At 36.5% G+C, this 20,276-nt stretch overlaps 1 protein-coding gene across 4 annotated transcripts in view; it reads right to left on the bottom strand.

Annotated features, from left to right (window-relative positions):
* PDS5B (PDS5 cohesin associated factor B) overlaps positions 1–20,276 on the bottom strand; it is a 107,640-nt gene that overhangs the window by 10,276 nt on the left and 77,088 nt on the right. Inside the window, exons 25-34 of one of the 4 annotated variants that reach the window (XM_033051349.1) lie at positions 17,571–17,775; positions 13,368–13,482; positions 12,879–13,011; positions 11,957–12,076; positions 11,564–11,626; positions 9,206–9,351; positions 7,062–7,161; positions 3,232–3,674; positions 3,039–3,140; positions 5–146 (exon numbers count right to left, since the gene is read on the bottom strand). In XM_033051349.1, the coding sequence (XP_032907240.1) occupies positions 5–146; positions 3,039–3,140; positions 3,232–3,674; positions 7,062–7,161; positions 9,206–9,351; positions 11,564–11,626; positions 11,957–12,076; positions 12,879–13,011; positions 13,368–13,482; positions 17,571–17,775 (1,569 nt within the window). Of the gene's footprint in view, positions 1–4; positions 147–3,038; positions 3,141–3,231; positions 3,675–7,055; positions 7,162–9,205; positions 9,352–11,563; positions 11,627–11,956; positions 12,077–12,878; positions 13,012–13,367; positions 13,483–17,570; positions 17,776–20,276 lie in introns of all 4 variants that reach the window. The other 3 variants (XM_033051348.1, XM_033051350.1, XM_033051351.1) reach the window with 3 other exon arrangements.

Genomic DNA, 20,276 nt, shown 5'->3' with positions numbered 1-20,276 from the left:
TTACATTGATTGTGGAAACTTCCTCTTCTTCCATTACTTCTTCCTGGGGAATGTCATCACTGACAGGTGAACCACTCTGAAACACATCCATCTCTTCACTGGATTCATTCTCTTTACTGGCTGCTTGTTTGGAACGTCCTGCACGGCTACAATGAGAAGAAAAATAAAGATCAGCTTCACATGTACATCTGCAATATGTATAAAATGCATGAGCAAACATTCCAGTTCACAAAAACAGCAGCCTTACTTCTTCACGTTACATAATGTTGCAGTCTTTTACACCTGTCTAGTTCATCCATGCACAGAACTGAAGTGAAACTAGGAGGCTGGACAACACCATTTGAAAACAAAATTGTTCCATAATAGAGGGCCAGGAGCACAAAGTTGAACAATTTTGCCTCTGTAGACATGGCAGATTTTTCTCTTCAGTGCCAAAATACAGGCCAAAATGGGTTGACACAACATTAACCAGTGAACAGGAAAAGCCAGCCAGAGACTGAATACTGTTTGTTGGTTTTCTCACTATTCAATTCCACAAACAGATGGACTCTACTTCTCCAGGACTTTTTACACAACAAATGTGAATAACTGCATCTATGTTTTTTCAGACCTAGAAGAACGCATATTGCTACTCATGAAATTAACACTAGAATGAACTTAAAAGTAAATCTTTCAAGCTATCTTAGGGATAACCAGCATAATAATACCTTACTCAGGATAATCAAGAATAATCAGTCAACGATATCTTAAACTGCCTGTGTTGGTTAAGGGATTTGTGCCACAAGCAAAAAGCACCCATTTGCTTAAAATGAGAATTATCCAACACCCCTTGCCTTTAAAAAAAAAGCCAACTACAGATGTTTCCAAAATTCCACAGCTGCACCACATTAGAGCAGCACAATTCAGAATCAAATCACTGAACCATCCCATTTACTGCAGGTAAATGGTGCACCCAAAGTTGGTGACATTTTGGTTGGAATGAAACCAGAATCTCAGTTCTGGGTACACAACAGACAGACTTCAGTCTCCAGTGGGGGCACAAATCCAAAACAATCATACTCAGATGCCATCACATCATGAAAGTGGTAGGAATTTTCAACCCTGACAACCACAAAAATTCTGATAAAATTTCTCAACTGCATAGCAATAATAGTATTTCCAAACCAGGCAACATGCCATCCCTTAAAACAAATTAGCCCAACTCAAGTTTGCCAAGACTGATAGAAGCAATGGAATTGAAAAGGAAGCAGAAGAATTATGTACAAGCTAGGGTCTTACTTTCACATACCACAAAAATAAGCCTGTTCACATGTGCTAATTGGTAACCCAATTTGCTATCAGAAATAGGTTATACACTACCACCCACAGGATACATTATCACCTCATACACAAAATCCCAAATTCTTATGCCAAATCCATTCCCATGGAGCTCAGAATGCTTTACACATTTAGTATAAATATATTTATCTTGTGGTACACAATTCTGGTTCAGTCTGTCAACTTCCTTCAGTTAAAAATGATGTAGATGAGGGAGAAAGGCTTGACTACAATGCACTTTGAAGACTGAAAAATAGCTACTGTCTCTGCCTGTCTCTTGCAGATTTGGAAAACGTACAGTCAAAATGTGGGAGGTTTGATAAAACAAACAAACAAAAAACAACCCACCTTCTTTTTTTTATTTTTTTTAATGAAATCTAGAATAGATTCAACAACTTTGAACCCCAAAACAACTTTCTTGGGCTCCCCCTGACATACACGTGAATGAGAGCTATGGTTGTTACTGATTGTGGGTAGTGATATAATTTACTGTCAGCTTAAAATGGAGTAAAGAAACATACCAACTTCACTGAGAAAAGTTATTTAAATATTTTCTAAAGGGCATCTTTAACAAACACCACATAGCACATCACCTAACAATAACTTGTTGGTTTGTCTTCCCTGCATGGCAGTAGCAGTTTCCAACTCTTGTTCTACTGCACATGTAGCAGTGACTCCTGAAGTAACCAACCAGTGTTGGGTCCTGTGCTCCTGGTTACAGAGTAAAGAAGCAGCAGAGATCTGACCTGAGGCAGGGGAACTGGAAAGGTTGGGATGTTGTGCATGCAAAATGCCAGATCGTGTGATCCAGAGTGAGCCCAGAATTTAAAATGAGGGTACAAGCCCATTCAGACAAGGTTCTCCTGTAGGGAAGATCCCTGGTATAAGGCAGTCAGTACACTACACTGCCAGAGAAAGAGCAATGCGACGCTAACTAAGCCCAGAAGCCAGAAAGACAACAGAGATATACAAGTGTCAGACAGTAGATGTCCCCAAGTAGTGCCCTGAGGAATTTATATCAAGTTCTGGAAAAGTAAATATTCCCCATGAGCTGCAGTTTGATACAAGTGGGCAAATAACCCCTTGTGCACCTCTACTTACATATATTACCTTGCATGTACAGAAAAGGTACAGCTACCTGTATTTTCCTACAGCAGGCACAAGAACATGAAGCTAGCCAACTACAGAGTTTTTACCTTCATTTGGGAACTTGACGCACTTCAGAATTTTCAGAAGTTGCAACACTTCAGTGATCACAACACATTTTATTCACATGAAAATTATTCAAGTGGATAGTAAGGTCACAAATTAGAATGTGAACATTAATTTAAGGAGAATCAGAATAAACTTAATTCTCCACAAATCTGTTTCACCACAGTAACAATTTGACTCTTCCCCGCTATCTGAAACAAACAGGGCCACTTTCCTTTAAGTCCTAATAAAGTCCTGTCTTCAAGACCTTTATATGCTTTATTGACTTTTCTCCTAGAAAAGTAAAGCTACATACATGCTACCTGAGCACATTAAAATTATTTACAGCCTCTTGCTCTGCTGTAAGATGCCCTAGGAGAAGTAGCTAAGGAAAACATTTTAGAAATAATAATAGCAATTTATTTTCTTAACTGTCAACTACAGTACTCTGAAATATTTTCAGTAAAGGTTTGCTAGTGGGCACAGAGGCATTATTTAATTTTAACTAAACACAGATTTAGAACACTTACACTTTTTTTTGCTGTGCTGGTGGTGTTTGTGATGACCTTCCTCGTCTTTTCTGTGGCGTAGACTGTGCTGATTCAACTGTACTAGTTTCAGATGGTTCTGCTCTGTTTTGAGGAAGACCCAAATTGCAAAGCATCAAATTATAACTAGTGTCCAGAGATAAAAAATACACAGCTTACAAGAAGATGGACTTACCTCTGCTGTGTTCTTTTTGATGTCCTATTTTGTCTGCCTTTTGGTTTTTGTTCAATGTTTTCAGTTTGCCTTTCTTCCTCCTCCTCCTCCTCTTCCACTGCAGCTGCTGGTGGTTGTTTTTTTTTGCTCCTTTTTGATGACTTTGCCACTGGTTCTTCCTTTGGTGTTGCCCCATTATTTGTTCTGGTAGGGCGTCCTCTTCTCCCTTTCTTCGGTGGACTGTTCTGTTCATCCTCACTCTCTATCACATCTTCTTTTAGCCTTTTTTCCTCTTGCCATTGTGTTTCATCAGCTTCTGATACAACTGCAGGTCTCTTCCTTCCCCGTTGATTACCTCTAAGCTTTTGCTCTTGACCCAGTTTATTCAGGTCATCTATGCTTAGCTTTTCTTCTGAATCTGTGATAGTGGCTTTCTTCCTTCCTCTAGGTTTCTCCATTTCTGACTGAAAAGACAAGATTGCACCATTAAATTAAAAAATTAAACTGCCATATTAAACAGTCACATATAGAAGCTTCCTCCAACAAGACAGAGTCTTCAAATGATACAAGTTGTCTCAGATTGTTTACCATATCCATCTCAAAAACATTTGCAAAAATATAAACACACACCTACATATAAAATACCAGACAAGAGGGAAAGATTATTTGAAAGCTGAGTAGTTAAAACCCTGAAATGTGCAAGGCCTTCCTCATTTGTATCCTCTGCTGTGTCCAACACAGTAGGACAGAACATCCATAACTGTATTTCTATCAAAAATAAATAGACATATATAAAGAATTGCCAACTTGTGGCTTCAGCTCTTGTTGTGAGTTGCAGGGTGCTTATGCCTGGCTCCTATGCTGGCACTGGCAAGGCACTAATACAGGAGACAGTGGACAACCTGACCGACCTTACAACTGTAGAAAGAAGCACAGGAATTAGTGGTAGCTGCCAAGTCACTATTGTCAAAGCTGTACCAGCATTTCCTCTGAGCAGCAAAACAACCCACCAAAGCTTTAAACAGTTTGGATCAGAAGGGGCCTCTGAAGATCATCTCATTCCAACCACCCTGCCATGGGCAGTGACACCTTTCACTAGACCAGGTTGCTGAAAGATCCAGGCTGGCCCTGAATATCTCCAATGATGGGGTATCCCCAACTTATCTGGGCAACCTATTCCAGTGTCCCATCACCCTCACTGTAAAAAATCCCTTTATGTCCAATCTAAACCTCACCATTTTCAGTTTAAGACTGCTGCCCCTTGTCCCACTGCTGCAGGACAAGTCAAATCTTTCTCCATTTTTCTTATATGCCCCCATCATATTGGAAGGCCAAAATAAGGTCTTCCCAGAGCCTTCTCTGTTTCAAGCTGAACAATCTCAACTCTCCCACCTTTCCTGCGAGCAAAGGTGTTCCAGCCCTCTCATCATTCTCATGGCCTTTCTCTGGATCTGCTGTAACAGCTTCATGTCTGTCTTCTAATGGGGATCTGGAGCTGGACGCAGCACTCCAGATGAGAGTCCCCAGAAATGAGACATCAAGAATCCCCTCCCTGGCCCCGCTGGCCACTCTCCTTTTGACCAGCCCAGGCACAGTTGGCTTTCTGGGCTGAGAGCACATGTGGCTGGCTCATGTCCTGTTTCTCATACATGAGTGACCCTGAGTGTCATCCTCTGCAGGGTTGCCCTCAGCCTATATGGATACTGAGGATTGCCTGCAGCCAGGTGCAGGTCTTTGCACCTGGGGCTCTTCAACCTCCTGATGTTTTCCCCTAGGCCCAGTCCTCAAGCCTGTCAAGGCTCCTCTGGATGGCAGCCCTTCCCTCTAACATATCAACAAAGGTAGAACCCATTCTGAATCATAACTTTGAAAACAGAAAGTGTTCCTTTACCTCTCCATGCTCTAGTTCTCTAAAGAGCACAGTAAAGAGCCATAAACAGTGCAAAGATTTCAATAAGGAGCTACTAGGGCCCTATTGCCCCAACCGACCCTCAGATAAATAAAAGCAGAAAATATTACTCATCCACTATTTCATGGGAACGATGACTCGCTCATTTCACATCATGTAATTATCCGAAAGACCAAAGATTTGCTCTTTTTCTGTTTCATATCAATGTTTGTTTCATACTAATACTACTGTATTTCAACACATTTATTAGTATTTGCTGCATCGAAATTTCATCTACATAATCAGAGATACATCATTTAAAACCTGAATGAAGATATTTTTCCCTTTACATCTGCCTCATGACATAAGACGGAGGTCAGCTTACATATTCATTCATGTCTCCATTTTAACCAAAAACGTTTTTCAAGAAAAGCAGAAAGAGAATCTTGGAAGGGTATGAGAGTAAAAAGGAAAAGAAATTGAAGGACAAAATATTACACTAGAAGAAAATAAGAAAAACCTTTGAACAATGATGACATTTCCTGTGAGTTCAAGTCTTCAGTGACATTCTTGCCATTACCCACTTTATTTGTTTTTGCAGATGCACATTGGTCACTGCAGCTCCTTTTAGGCAGTAACTGCTGCCAATTTTCAAAGTAAAATTTTTCCCTGGGGCTAAACAGTGTCCCACAACCTCAGAACCAAGGTGTTATTCTACAGGTGTTAATCTGTTAATCTGGACAAATATCCTGAAGAGTGATACCTTTAAAACATGGACCTTCTGCTACCCAGTTAATATCCTGCTTCTCAGCTAATGCTTCCTGTAATCTGATCCCCATCTCCACAAAACCAAAAATGAGTTCTGAATCCATAACCTGGAGCAACTCACTTACAGATTCAAAGTGGAATGATGCTCTCAAAAGGACTCAAGACACTGAGCAGTATTTGCTTTATCACTGAGCTTTCTCAGTAGTTATCAGTCCAAGCCAATGCTTCTAAACATGAATTGCATGCCAGGAGCTGTCTGGACTCTGACTTTAAGGTTTACAGAAGCAATTGGTTCTTTTTTGGACAAGAGATTCCAGATTTTTCTTATTTAGTTATAAACCGGTTTGCTTTTCCCACAGTATAAGATAGTTATTTATACTTCAAGACAAGCAAAAGTTCAGAACTTTTACTAGTCAGTAGCTTATGTCCCAAGCAACCTAGAAAAATGCACCAGAATGTCATAAGAGGGAAAAGAAAAATGTCAGAGACAGTAAAAACAAATAAAGCAGCGGTGACATCAGACACAGGACATCTTTAATGCAGCCTAGAAAATCCAATTCTAGTAAAACTGATCTTATTACTTTCTCATGCATATCTCAAATACTACAAAATTTACAGACTGCCAACTGCTATTAAGGCACAAAGAAGTGAAATTTACTTGTGGTATCGGAAATTATTGTTTTATTTGACCTGCTTTTAGAATTACAATAAAATTATAACTTTCTTCGGTGGTTTATTTTTCTCTGCTTTGATACAGGTATAAACACTGCTTAAGATAATATTTAGTCTGCTTACAACTTCTTTTACATATTAAAGCTCTACATCTGAGAGTCCAAATAATGTTTTACATCCTCATTAGGAACCTTTCTCATTACTGAGCTACATATATTTATATCCACTGGCAAGAATTAGCAAGGATACTACCACTCTCCAAAGCCTCAGTAACCTCAGGGACATAATTTTTGTGCTGGACTTCAGTCTTTGGAGTTAAGGGCTGGACTTGATGACCTTTAAAGGTCTTTTGAAACCTATATGATTCTATGAGAAACAGAACCTTTTTTGACTGTATTTTCATATCCAACTCTAAGCATATTTTCCGGTAGCTTAAAATATCAGCTCAGTTTCATGTTACAGCATTTATTTTTTTTAATGATCTCAAATATCATCATGTTAATTTTTAATAGCTCACCCTTACAAGATCAGAGTCGTCCCTTTTGTCAGTTTTCTTTCCAGGTAAGGGTGAAGCCAGTGTGAATTCCTCATTTTCACTATGGTCCATTTCAGAACTGTCAAGCCTAAGATGAACAAACATATATTTCCCTCATTATTATAATATATTGGGTAATCATTAAAAAAAATACTAAGGACAACAATTGTCATAAAAAAATTATTAATAAACCAAGAACATTTTGGCAGAAGGAACCTTTCGCTGTGGGTACTGTAGATACCAAGTATCACAAGCCACATCATCTAAGTCAACACAAATGTTTGGATCATAAACCACGTTCAATTTTCTTTTTTCAGTGGAAAGATAAGCAGCGTTTTAAAACAGGAAAGTGTGAGTTGCAAGAGATCTGTGTTTGGATACAATTGCCTACACTCTCCTATAGACAGCCAAGATCCCCACAGAGACCAGCCAAAGCACACACACCTTCCTATGGTGAGATTTAGGCAATAAAACTGAAATTCAAATTTCTCTCTGCTTTTTGCAGCAGCAATTTCATTTTTATTTCAGTTTCTATAAATGTAAATATGGACAGTAATGCCTCCTGCATATGTAAAACACCGAGTCCCACAGATGAAAGGTAGTGCACAAAAGCCAATACACAAGTAACTTCATTTCATCTGCAGAAGAAACATTTTTAAATACCTGTGCACGTTTTTAAATGAAAATAAATATGCTATGTGTTGAAGTGAAAAGTGGTATTCAATCACACAAACTCGATTCCCTGCATAGTGAGAAAAAGATGTTCTCACTCCTACAGGTTCACAATCTGTATTAACTGGGATGTAATGGGAAGCTTAGGTTTTATATATCCTGTCAAAAGATGCAAATCTGCCTGTACATATTCAGACAGACTGAACTAGAAATATCCTGCATCCTCAGTCATTCCTGTCTCTTCTCTTTGGCATCTCAAAACACTAATCCCTTTAACTAAGTGAACTAGAGAAATCATGAAGATGACAGAACATGTTAGGCTGTGAGTGCAGCATTTTTTAAAATTTGATCTCAGATTCGTTTTGCTGGATATAGAGAAGAATTTGGATTCCACCTGCCATTAGCCAGTAATACAGTCCAGCATGTGAACCTGCGTGACTTAAGAAATAAGCCTTTTTGCAGACTTTTGCAGTGGAGAAATATACCTTATAAAACACTGCACTTCATTTAAAATTAATATTATATATTGAATAGTCACAGAACTACCAAATGAGAAGTCTTAAATTCAAAAAAACATTTCCTAACAGTCTTGAAAAAATGTGAAACAGTAGAAAGAATACAAATAGTGGAGGCTATACAATCTCTCACTGTCAGTGAAAAAAATCAAAACTTAATAACAATGTGACTTTCAGTTAAAAAAAAAGAACATAGGATGCAGTAACTGATGAATAGCCTACAAAACTAACACAAAAAAGCTGTAATTTTAAAGATAGATAACTAGAATATTACTTTAGCATTACAGTACACTCACCTCTTCATCGCAAAACTAATCTAGAATCTGAAAATATTGGTCTGAAAAGTCCAGCAAAGCGCAGGACTCAAGGAGGAAATCATGCAGGACCACCAAAATGGCCTACCAGTTCTCCCTGGGGGTGGGATGTGTTTGTAGTATTACAGACAGGTTCCCAGGACTGCAGCTGTGTGTATACACATATAGACATATATATATATACACACACACACACACACACGTATATATATACGTGGGGGGGGGAATATCTATCTACCTAAAACACATCCCCCAAAAAATTAAAACATATGAGACTTTCCTTTCCTCCTTCAGCCAATCCTGGATGCAATTTGATTCTGGGTATTTTTTTTATTTTGTGGGGGCGGGGTTTGTGTTTTGGTTTTTGGTGTTGTTTTTTGTTTGTTTGTTTTGGGGGTTTGTTTGTTTGTTGGAGGTTTTTTGGGTTTGTTTTTGGGTTTTTTAAAAACAAAATTTATTCCTGGAGTTAGAAAGCCAAATTCATGGTTTCAGTTATACCAATGTAAAACTGTAATTTTACTTCAATGTAAGAGAAAATAATTCTGTCTTTTACTTAGAAAACATTATACAAGTATTCAAAGTTTCCATTACAAATATTTTAAATATCAAAGATCCTTTGTTTTCTACCAACCTCCCTTTGATCCTTCCTGGAGAGCTTGGATTTGAACTGCTGCTGGCATTGCTTACAGTTTCCATTCGTGCAGATTTGGATTGAGACTGCTTGCCTGCTGACGAAAGAGGCTTATTAACTGCTCCAAGAACATTGGCTGCTTTGGGCTGAAACCAAAAATATATTTCCTTTATTTTAAGCTACACATTCAGACATTGTTAACATGTACTATGCTTAAAATATTCACAGATTTCACTTTCTGCAATCATTATGTTAATTTTAACACAAAGTGATAAACATTTTCATATGAAGGCTACAGCAGACACCAGAAGGAAGCTGAGGGAGCTGCAATCAAATAACTAGCTGCCACCGAAGCTGGTATTCTTCTCTCTAGCCTTAGATTCTGTCCTCTTCCCATTGGTAGTGCTGTGTGCTCACCAGACCCTGCAGTCAGGCACTGCATCACTTTGTGTGCCATTTGCTTTCTGCTGATTTATCTACCTGGACCAGCTCCCCATCTGCATCAGATAAGCACCTGGCCCAGTGAAGCAGAAATAGCAGGATGGCCCTTCCAGCAAAGGAGACATTAAACTGGCAACCACATTAGTTTCAACTGGGGATAAATGAGAATCTCAAAAGCCAGATACTGTGGAGAAGATTCTGATACTTCTTGCACAGATTTAAAAATGTTAGGCTTTTAATAAGTGCTACAATTTCCAGACACTGGTGAGCTTCAGGTTATTAATTTAACTGGATTATCTTTCAGACCTGCTGAACGCCTCCAGCTCTTACTAACTTTTGAGAGAGTTAAAAGAGTTCAATTACTCCTAAAGAGAATGCCACAGCCATGTAAAAAAAAAAATGTTGATTTAAAGACCATTGCTTGCATTTCTCATTATCCGTCTTCTTTAATATTAGATTTTAGCTATGTCTGCAGTTAGTGACAGCTTCAAAAAGTTCAACATGCATATCATATCAGTCTTGGGTATTTCCTTCTCAGAGCTACAGACCATCGAAGTTCTGGTTATACTTTTATAGCCAGAGGGGAATTTTACACTTACAAAGATATATTCTGCACTGAGCACACAAAAAAAAATAGCATATGCTTTCCAAAAATAAACCTTGGAGAACTAAATCCAGCTTAACAATTTACATCTATTAGTTTAGAACTAAATGTTAATCAGTGTATGTTGAAAGAGTTCAAAAGCAAAGAGATTTTCAAATTCACACTGAACTGAACTTCCTGCTAAGGAGGGACTAGGAGGGCCTGCACAAACAGCTCCTCCCTTTCAGAGAATCTACACTCAAAGCCTTCCTGCCCTTAGTGCTCCCTGCTTATATGCACTTTTCTAACATCCACCCAAGTCAGTCTCCCAGTCAAAAAAATAAGACTCCTCACACCAACTTTCATTTCATGTCCCTCTCATGATAGTGAAGAAACTAAAAATGTTGGTAGTCAAATACACCTCTCCTGTTTGCTATAAAGTTTCAAAACAACACAAGAAGAGCTAGAGTACTCAGCACTAGAAATTGAAAATAATATAAAATTAAGTTAGGATTCAGAAGAATTTCAATTATTATCTATTCCAATCCATAAATGTTGACTTTCAATTTCTCAAAGAGAAATCTGCTTCTTTTCCTAGCTTGCACTCCTCCTTTATTATTAAGTTACTAGCTGACAGTCAGTGCTTCATTAGCAAAGTTAAGGGCAATGAACATGCTGCAATTTCTTTCTTTCACAAGGTGACAAATTCATGTTCTTTGTCATCTAGAACAGGATGCATTAATCCAGATGAAAACCACAGTTTGTCATTCCCTTTAATTTTATCCTAAAGAGTACCTGGGTTTAGTTTTAGTGAAGAAAGAACACTACCATTCAATAGAATGCATATTCTGAGAGAACAAATTAACAAAACTGTAGAACAGTCAGTTAACTTATAAGGTACTGTAAAATGGTATTCAGCTTTGCCAAAGATTAATGATGTGATTTTTAAAATCATTTCTGTTCCAGTTTTCCAGAGCTGCCACTTTGTATGCAACACTGTAGTCTTCTGCAATCTAAAATGCTTAACCATTTTGTAAACTTAACAAATATGGGTTGTATTGGGGTGTTTTTAGACTCTGTCCTTCTAAAGACAACAAGTTTTGCCTATTGTTGCCCCCACTCAGCATAGACAGCAGCAGTTTTCCCTTTACCCATATCTTTCTCTATATAAAAAAATAATCTGTTCTCTTAGTGTTTCATTAATACATGCTTGTTTTCTTTAAAAAACTAAACAACCAAAAAACCCACTAAGAAAAAAACCAAAACCATCTGAAAACAAAGACTAGAACACAAGCAAACACAGCACCAAACCCCAATCCCCACCCCATACCTACCTTTCCAGGAGTGAAAAAAGACTTCATTTCCGGAGGAAGATAATTTTTGGTGTTACTGAAATTCTGTAAAAAAAGGGGTGGAGGCAATTACAGCAACAATCAGTGAACAAGATACAGATATATTGTGGAGATTGCACTGAAAGATTTCATTTACATCATCTATGCTTTTGAATTTTTAAACTAGAGCTGTAAATATGGAAGTAGGAGGTAAGAGATATATATGTGCACACACCAGTTTATTTATGAAAACATATAAATACATGCATTTTCAACTACAATATAAGAGGGAGAAGTCTGAAGTTGCAAGAAATATTTAAGAAAAAAACCCACGAATTTCAACTAGCAAATATTTAAACAGACTTATCTCAAGAAAAATTAAATGCCCAAGTATACCTTGTCAGGTTGAGTAAAGTATCTGGCTGGAAGTACAGGGTCTTTAGGGGATTCCAAACTGTATGTTGTACTCTTTGACATAATGATATTCATTGCTACATCACAGACTGTATATAGTTTCTGTAAATAATAAAATTAAAAAATGAATAACACTTAAGAAGTTCATTGAAAATTTTGACAAAAGATCTCTCTTGCGCACAGGACCACAAGAAATCAGTTTAAAAGCATTCATCTTAAGCATTTAACACTAGCCTTCATCTCTAAACAGTGTCCCTCGGGATACTGAAATACAGATGGTAAAAGCAAAAGCATTCTAAGTCTAACAGTTGAAGACAGGTGATTTCATGGTGTTTGTACACTTAAGAGTAGTGCTTGCCTTAGTTTCTAAGTCAATGTTAATCAAATGAACTCACACATTCCCACCCACTACCCAAAACAAATCTCTATGGGAAAAGCAGAAAAGGGACATATCTGGACATGATGTGATGATAAAAAGAAAAAGAAGGTTTGATGCATGTACTACACAATACATGAGATTTCTAATGTATTTTTTTTCCTCTATTAAGTTTACTCTTGCACTTTAGAAATTAAATACTAAAAAGTACTTTAGTGGATGATTTAAACAGTAAATTTTATAGTTTGTATCTATTTGAAGTTAGTGTTTAGTTATCTTACTGAGACAGAAACAGACAAACTGAAAACTATTACTACTCACTTGCATATGTGCAAGAATTACTGAAGCACAGGAAAATGACTATCATCTAAACTACAATAAATATAATCATTACAGTAAATAAAATATCTTTTCATACATACAATTCTATTGAAAGACGTTTTGAAGTTGGTGTATAAACAAAAAGCAACTCCTTTTCATTAGCAGGCCAGAATTAAATGCAATTTCCAATCAAAAAGTATCACCTACTTCATTCATTTTTTGATCGTCTGGTCCTTGAGCATCCTTAGTCTGTTTGATATTTTCTACCATTTTTCTGATAAATGCATGACTGTTGTTTTCATTTTTAGCCATTAATATTTCTAGTATGAACCACAGGCACCTGAAGGAGAAATGCAGTATCCCACATGAATCAAAGTACAAAACAAATTCCTCGAAAAAGCACTTTTGAATATGAGAATATGATTTAGTCCAGCTTTTACTAGTATTATGAATTTGAACCAGACTAACTCTGAGATAACAGTTCTTTTAGAAAATGAAATGAAGATAAGTAGAAGGTGAAGGGTTCCTCTATAAAATATCACAGAGCACTTAAAAAGCACCTATACTACTTCTTTCAATATTTTACAGAAGAAACTGGCATCATCATGCACACTGGACTGTGTAGCAGGGTACCACAATGAATCAGAAATTCACTTAGAATAAAGTTAGAAGTAACACTATGAAAAGTGGTCTTACTCTTTAATGTCCTTGAGTTGTTCAATGTCCTGGACTTTGACATAATCTGGGTCATGAGCTAGAAGATGGATAGTATAAGGAACAACATACTCTGGTAGAAGTGACAACAGTTTCTCTGAAAAGCAGAATAAAGATGCATCAGAAAACTACATAGCAAGGAGGAGAGGGCAGATTTTGAGTCAGCATGCATTAAGGTATAAACACATCATTTCTCTATGATGCTCCATTTCATGACTGATGTGCACATGTTTCATGTGTGCAAGAATTAAGATTTTAAGTATCTCTCAGGGCTGTTTGTTTTCGAACTACCTTGAGATACAGCTACAGTCACCTCCTACTCCCAATCCTTTACTCAGTTCAAAGCCTGTATTCTAAAAGATTTTGAAAAGCAGAAGTGAGAATGGATCACAAAATCCATGTTGACTGCAAGATGTGAGACCAGCACAACTGCAGGATAAGCTGTCACTATTTCTTCAGACATTCCAGTGTACATATAGCCTTGCTGTCAAGAGAGCAAAGGCTTTCTGCAGGGATTCTGCAGTCAAATTGCCACTGATATTCAAATTGATTTTGCAGTCAAATTGCCAATGACAATCAAATTGAATATCTGTTTCAAGAGGAGAGGGAGGTTACAAAAGTTGTAACAACATAGTAGTGCACTGAGCTTGAAAGGCTCAATTCTACCTAAACAGAGCAGTGCAACTCTACTGTGACATTCAAAGCATTCAAAAAATTTTCTAGCATTCTCTGAGACTTTGAGAATCCTAGGCAGGACTGCAAGAAAGTCTTTCCTCCATCATAACAGTCCAAAGGCCTATTTCCCCTGGGGATCCAAAAAGCAAGGGTTGTTGCCAATGGCCCTCTCAGAGTTACGATCACACTTTCTGTAAGGTAACAAATTCTCTGACCCAACCAACACCATGCAGCATGAACTCTAGCACCTCACACATCACCTCCCAAGAGGCAAGGACAACAGATGGACGAGTTGCACACCAAAAGTAAACAAACATTTTTCAGCAAATCCGCACTGCTTTCTTTAGCCTGATGCCTGAGTGAAGTCAGAGGACACACAGCACACCTGAGTTACTAAACCTGTACCCTGTGCAACAGGAAAGATAATGGTCAAAGGAAGGCATCCTGGTATTGCATGTACATTGCTATGGCACAAGCATCTGATCTTAAGTGCTTGTGGCAAATGCAATATCATAGTATTGACATTACTTGAACATACATGTGAAGGGAAGAGGAAAATTCCCAGCTCTGCCTTTGAAAAGTTACATATTGCGATAGTAAGTGCATGATCAAGTATGGAAAATTTTTTTTCAGTAAACTTTTATCTATTCCATATTCAGTTACGAATAAGTCCAAACATCTGTAAATCATCACATACACTAATATAACTATTTAAAAATACATTAGAACACTAATAGTTTTACCTCCAATATATGTATTCATATGAGATGTGCTTGACAAATATTATGCACAAAGTACACCATTATTGTAGATTTTACAAAACTAACAATATAACTTGATGTCATGTGTACATAAAGTCTTAACCTATCCATTTCTTAGAGGTGTGTACAAATAGGGATAATGCACAGTCTACATAAAATATATATAAAATATAAAATCACCCAGTGTCTATTTCAAGCCATATTTATGTAATTGAAATACAGTGTACTTTGTAAAGTAGTTTTTAGTGTGCTTCAATTGACACTGCACTATGCACTGCCCTGCATTTTAGACAGCAGCTGTTCACATTACTAAACAAAAAATAAAGATGCAGCAGGAAAGGAAGAAAACATAATTACAACTTCAGAACACTAGCAAAATTGGCTTGCTTTAGACATGCCCCAGACAAACCAACCCACTATTATTTGTACTAATTAGCAACCTCAATAGAATGCTCATCAAGAGCTCATAAATGCAGTTTTTCAGTAACTTCCTGCCTTGGACAATTTCTCATTTAACTATAACAAAAATTCCAACTGGGTCTGGAAAATAAAATTAACTAGGTCCAGACAAAAGAGGAAAAGAACAAATATTGATGCATACTCTATTTATCCCTGTCATGACAAAAAACAGTAGAAAAAAAAAAGTAAAAAAAAAATAAATAGAGCTTTTATCTCTAATGAAAGAAGACACTACCTGACAGGTGGGGTGGTTTTCCTACCAGCACATAAAACTACAATGTGCCAAAACCCTTCACAAGAGTCCTTTATGAGCCTTCAGGAAGAAAACTTGTTATAAAAAATTAATCTTGTAATTTTTCTTCTTACTGACTTTCAAGTAAAAGCCCATCATGAAACTATAATTCCTATGCAAGACACGTCTCTACACAGATGAAACTAGTAACAGACACATAATCAAAATAAGTCTCTTCTTGAGTGGCTTCCACTCTGAATAGCATTTAAAGAGGGCTGAGAATAATTCCTGCCAGCCTATAAAAGGTCAGTGTGGAAAAGAAGAGGTGTTTCACTGTCTGGTACGAGTTCTTAGAAAGTTTTCTTCAGGCAGGGTAAACAGAAATTTTACCATATTTTCAATGAAAACTGAAATCCCTCCAAAATATCCAAGAGATATCCTCCTCACCCATATGAGGTTTGAGACAAAACGTATCACAAAATCACACATTTATAGATTCAGACAAGTAGCTGGAATAATCAAAGATGCAGATTTCCAAAGGAGGTACTACCATCATTGCCACCCTCAATTACTGCATGGTCAGCAGGGAGAGTAGCAGAGTGAGACAGACATTTAAATATCACATTGTTTCCAGAACTGAGCTTCTGCTGAACTGCTGCAGTATGGATTTTTTAGGATGCAAACAGTTCAAGACATTTTATTTGCTAAAAGCTCAGACTGGTAAATCTGAATGGCATGAAGTTAAGATTGTAATCCTAAAAAAATCCTGCAATCTATATTTAATCCAGGCTCCCCATGCATTACAGCATGTCAAATCAAAGGCATCATTCAATTATTTCAGCAAGAAAAGAATTTATCAGGTGCTCTTTGAGGTCCTACTGGATAAAGAAAATCACATACACCGAGACTCCTCTTAATTTCTTCCACAGATTTTTGGTAGTAACTTTGCAGCATCTATTTAAAAAATATGAGAATTCTTATACTTTCTCTCTAATAACTAAAAAGTTTTCAACTTTCAAATGGAATAGTCTTTAAATGGTTTAGAGGTGTTTGTTCAATTTATTTTTTTCTTTTCTACATGTTATTAAATGGAGAAAAGTACTACTTTTTTCCTTAACTCTAATTAATGATACACAAAAGGATTTGTCTGCAGACTTATTCTCTGATCAAAGTCTAAGGGGACTGAGAAAGACTGACATAGCCAATATAAAGCGATTCACAAACACAGAAGGAAGTCAGTTATCTGGCAGCATCTCTGAGATTAGATTCATGAAACAGGTCTGGTTTAGGCTAAAAGCAAGAAAAAAAATCCTCTCATTCCACAAAGGTCAAACCATCAGTAATCTTTCAAAGAAATAAAACTTTCAAAACCTCTTATTTAAAAATGCAGTAGCTCTTCATAAAGGTCTACTTTTTCCTATGACCCTGTAACCAGCATTGTAATACTGTATGTGTGTAGCTTTAAGTCAAAAGGACTGATTTAATAAAAGAAAAATAGCTGACATGAGTCCATAATAACTTCCAAAGCATTCCCACGATCAGATTGCTGGCACTGCGAAGAAAAAATTGCATAAACTCATCCTGAAATGCCAACAAACATAGCCCTTTGCAGGAATAACACAAGATGCTACTCAATACAGCAGTGCAAGGACAGTCTATTTAGTACAGCATTTATGTAATAAAGTTACTTATTAGTAATTGCTGAAGTAAAATTAATCATTGTCACTTCACTTAGAACATTATTAAGTTGAAACAGTACACGTAATTGCCTTGGAAAATTACTCCACTTCCAATATATTTAGGCATAAGCATTTGCATAGTTTTCAACAGAACTCAAAGACCTCAGCAGTGCCTGTTAAAAAAAAAAAAAAATCAAAGGAAAATTTGGACAAAAGAAAACCATAGAACTTGAAAATTTTCAGTTTTCATTAGTTACCTCCAAACCAAATTTACAGTGGTTTTGTGTATAAAAACAGACAATTATCAATGTTTTCAGACTACTCACATTTATGTTTGAACTACAGCACTTTTAGCAAAAAGTGATTTCTGTTCTCTTACCACTAACTGCTGCATGTTGCTTCAGATATTCCCTTCTGACATTTATGTTCTTCACAAGGCACTGCCTAGCATGAGCTCTTCTCTCTTTCACGGGATCTTTTGCACACAGTGCACAAATAGCCATATATTCTAGTGGCAGCCGTAGTCTAGAAAGGCCTTTGTGAAGTTTCTGAGCAAATATTTGTCTCACTTGGTAACATTCATCCTATTAAAAACAAAGGCAAAACCAAAAAAGATAACAGTAAATTTTTCTTAAAGCAATATAAACTGTAAAATAAAGCAGGGAAGTTTAGGTAAATATGCTAAAATCAGACCTTGAAGCCATTAAAACATAGGAATTGCAATAATTATTTTTTTTAAGTACAGTTCAGAGGAATTTAATTGAATTAATCAGCTGAAGCTTCCTTTAAGCTCAGAAGAAGAGTTAAGAGTCAAAAATTGTGCAGGAAGATATCACACTCAGGACTTAAGGTCTAATTTAGCACAATAGTAAGGTACAGAGTTACTGAATTTGTTTACAGTTGGATCACTTGCTTTGTAAAGCCAAAGTCAAATATCTGCATGAAAACATTTTAGCCACCAGTAACCACCACCAGTGTTGATTTTACTGCTATGATTTCACACATTTTCATCAAGACATTAACATTAAAAACTGAATAAATTTAACAAAATTACCAGATAAGGTGAAACACTGAAGAAAGTACCAAGCATTTCTATTACACTGTGGAAACCTATGCACAAGTTACCATGGAAGAGAATTATCTGTCTAATAGCTGCCAAATAACATGAAGCAAAATAATATGAAGGCAGCAATTGTAGCTATACAGTTTATTAAGCAATGTTCCCAGAAAAGGCATGAACTTTATTTTTTTTTTTAATTAAAATAATCTACATGTACTATTTAATACCTGACAAACCATTTACTAACTCAGGACAAGGAAGCTCAACAGAAAAACGTGTAGAAAAGACTTGGAAGAAAATATACAAAAAAGTTTAAGTTAAACAAGGTCACCAAAATAGCTTGGCATGTTTAACCTGCCAAATAAAGGTCAAGAGGAAAGATTTCCTCTAAATGTGAAGAAAAAAATGTTAACAGGAGTAAGCAGCTATTTTAGTCAAATGACAGTTTTGAAGTCAGAAAGGATTGAAGAGGGTTTCCAGTTATCAGCCAACTGGAAGTGCAGAGCCAAAACCCAGCCACTGGAAACACTGGCTTTGCTAAATTTGCAAATGGTATCAAGAGATCATCTATTAGATAAAAGAATTGTCCCTCTGCCCCCACCAGAAATGAAATCGAGAAGAAACATTTTTCAATTGAGCCCCATTTTCTCATTTCTGTGCTTCAAGCAATATTCTTTGTCTCAGAGGACAAGGGAGATACAGTTGGTTGTTACGATGGTATTGTGAGGTCAATTGGAATGACTATAATTTCTTTATCTTTTAATATTGGGAATAACCTTAAATTTGACTCACACTAGCTCACAAGGAAGATGGGGGACAAAACCAAGGTATGCTATTTTTAACAGCATACATAAACTTCATAAACGAATCCAATTTTATATATCTACATCTCTTAATTTAATGCCAAATCATCAGAAGTTCACCATTTAAAAGCATTGAAAAAATACATATTTGCAAAGCATCATGTACCACTCAGACACAGCTCTGATTCATCGAATACAACACCTTCAGTTAACAAAGAAAACCAAAAAAGTTCTGGGATTTTTTTAAACAAATGAAATTTATGCAATCTACAAGATTTATTCTAAATACAATTAAATTGCATTTTCAACAGCAAAGCTTATCAGATCTTAAATCTGATCTTAAAGCTTTTAAACACTGAAGTACTATCATCAATTACTTTTCACTCTCCTACAATATGAAGCTCTGCTTACAACAAAATTTGTTCTGGAAATCAAAGTCAACTGTTGATGAGTTTATAAGATTGGCCAAACACATACGTAACTTATTTTAAAATTATTAAAACCATAGGCATTTCATCATCATAAAGCCCCTGTTTATCAGTGCCACTTTCATACAGCAATTAGTGACAAAATCTCTGCATTCTGCACTCCAACCATTATATATTACAAAACAGCAGCATGAGAGGAAAAAAAAAATGCCAGCATAGAACCACAGCAAAACCTGTGCAACCATCGCAGGCCTTAAAAAGTAAGATTTTTCCTGCTATTTAATCTGTTTTCTGATCTGTCCATTTAAAGAATCTTTGCTGTGAATTAAATAACACAACTAGAGTTGGCCTTGATGTCAAATGATTTGTGGCTAGACTTGAAAGCGTTAAGAATAAATAAACTTTTAGAGTAATCAGTATCTACCATCAAGAAACGGATTCTAATACTAACCACTTTAAGCATTAACACATACATATGCATATGTGCACATGATAAACCTAAAAAAAAAATCAACAAAAAACAGTACCACTTTTAAGTGAAAAAGTCATGAAAGCCACTACAGCTACTCTGCATCTAAGCATCTCCACTGACAGTGAAAAAGGAAATTGGAGGCGGCCTCAAAAACATCTCGAAGTTATTTGTAAGTATTAAAAATCCATTATGAGCTGCAGTGCAAATGAAAGGTAGAACTCCTGAACTGGCTGAGTTTACAATCTAAATTCTAGAAAACAACTTAGAAAGTCACAAAAGGCAAAGAAATATCAATAAATGCAGAGGGAAAAGTGACAGAAAT

This window comes from Catharus ustulatus, chromosome 2, assembly GCF_009819885.2.
Source record: "Catharus ustulatus isolate bCatUst1 chromosome 2, bCatUst1.pri.v2, whole genome shotgun sequence".
Taxonomy (NCBI): domain Eukaryota; kingdom Metazoa; phylum Chordata; class Aves; order Passeriformes; family Turdidae; genus Catharus; species Catharus ustulatus.
This window is presented reverse-complemented; position numbering and strand designations above follow the sequence as displayed.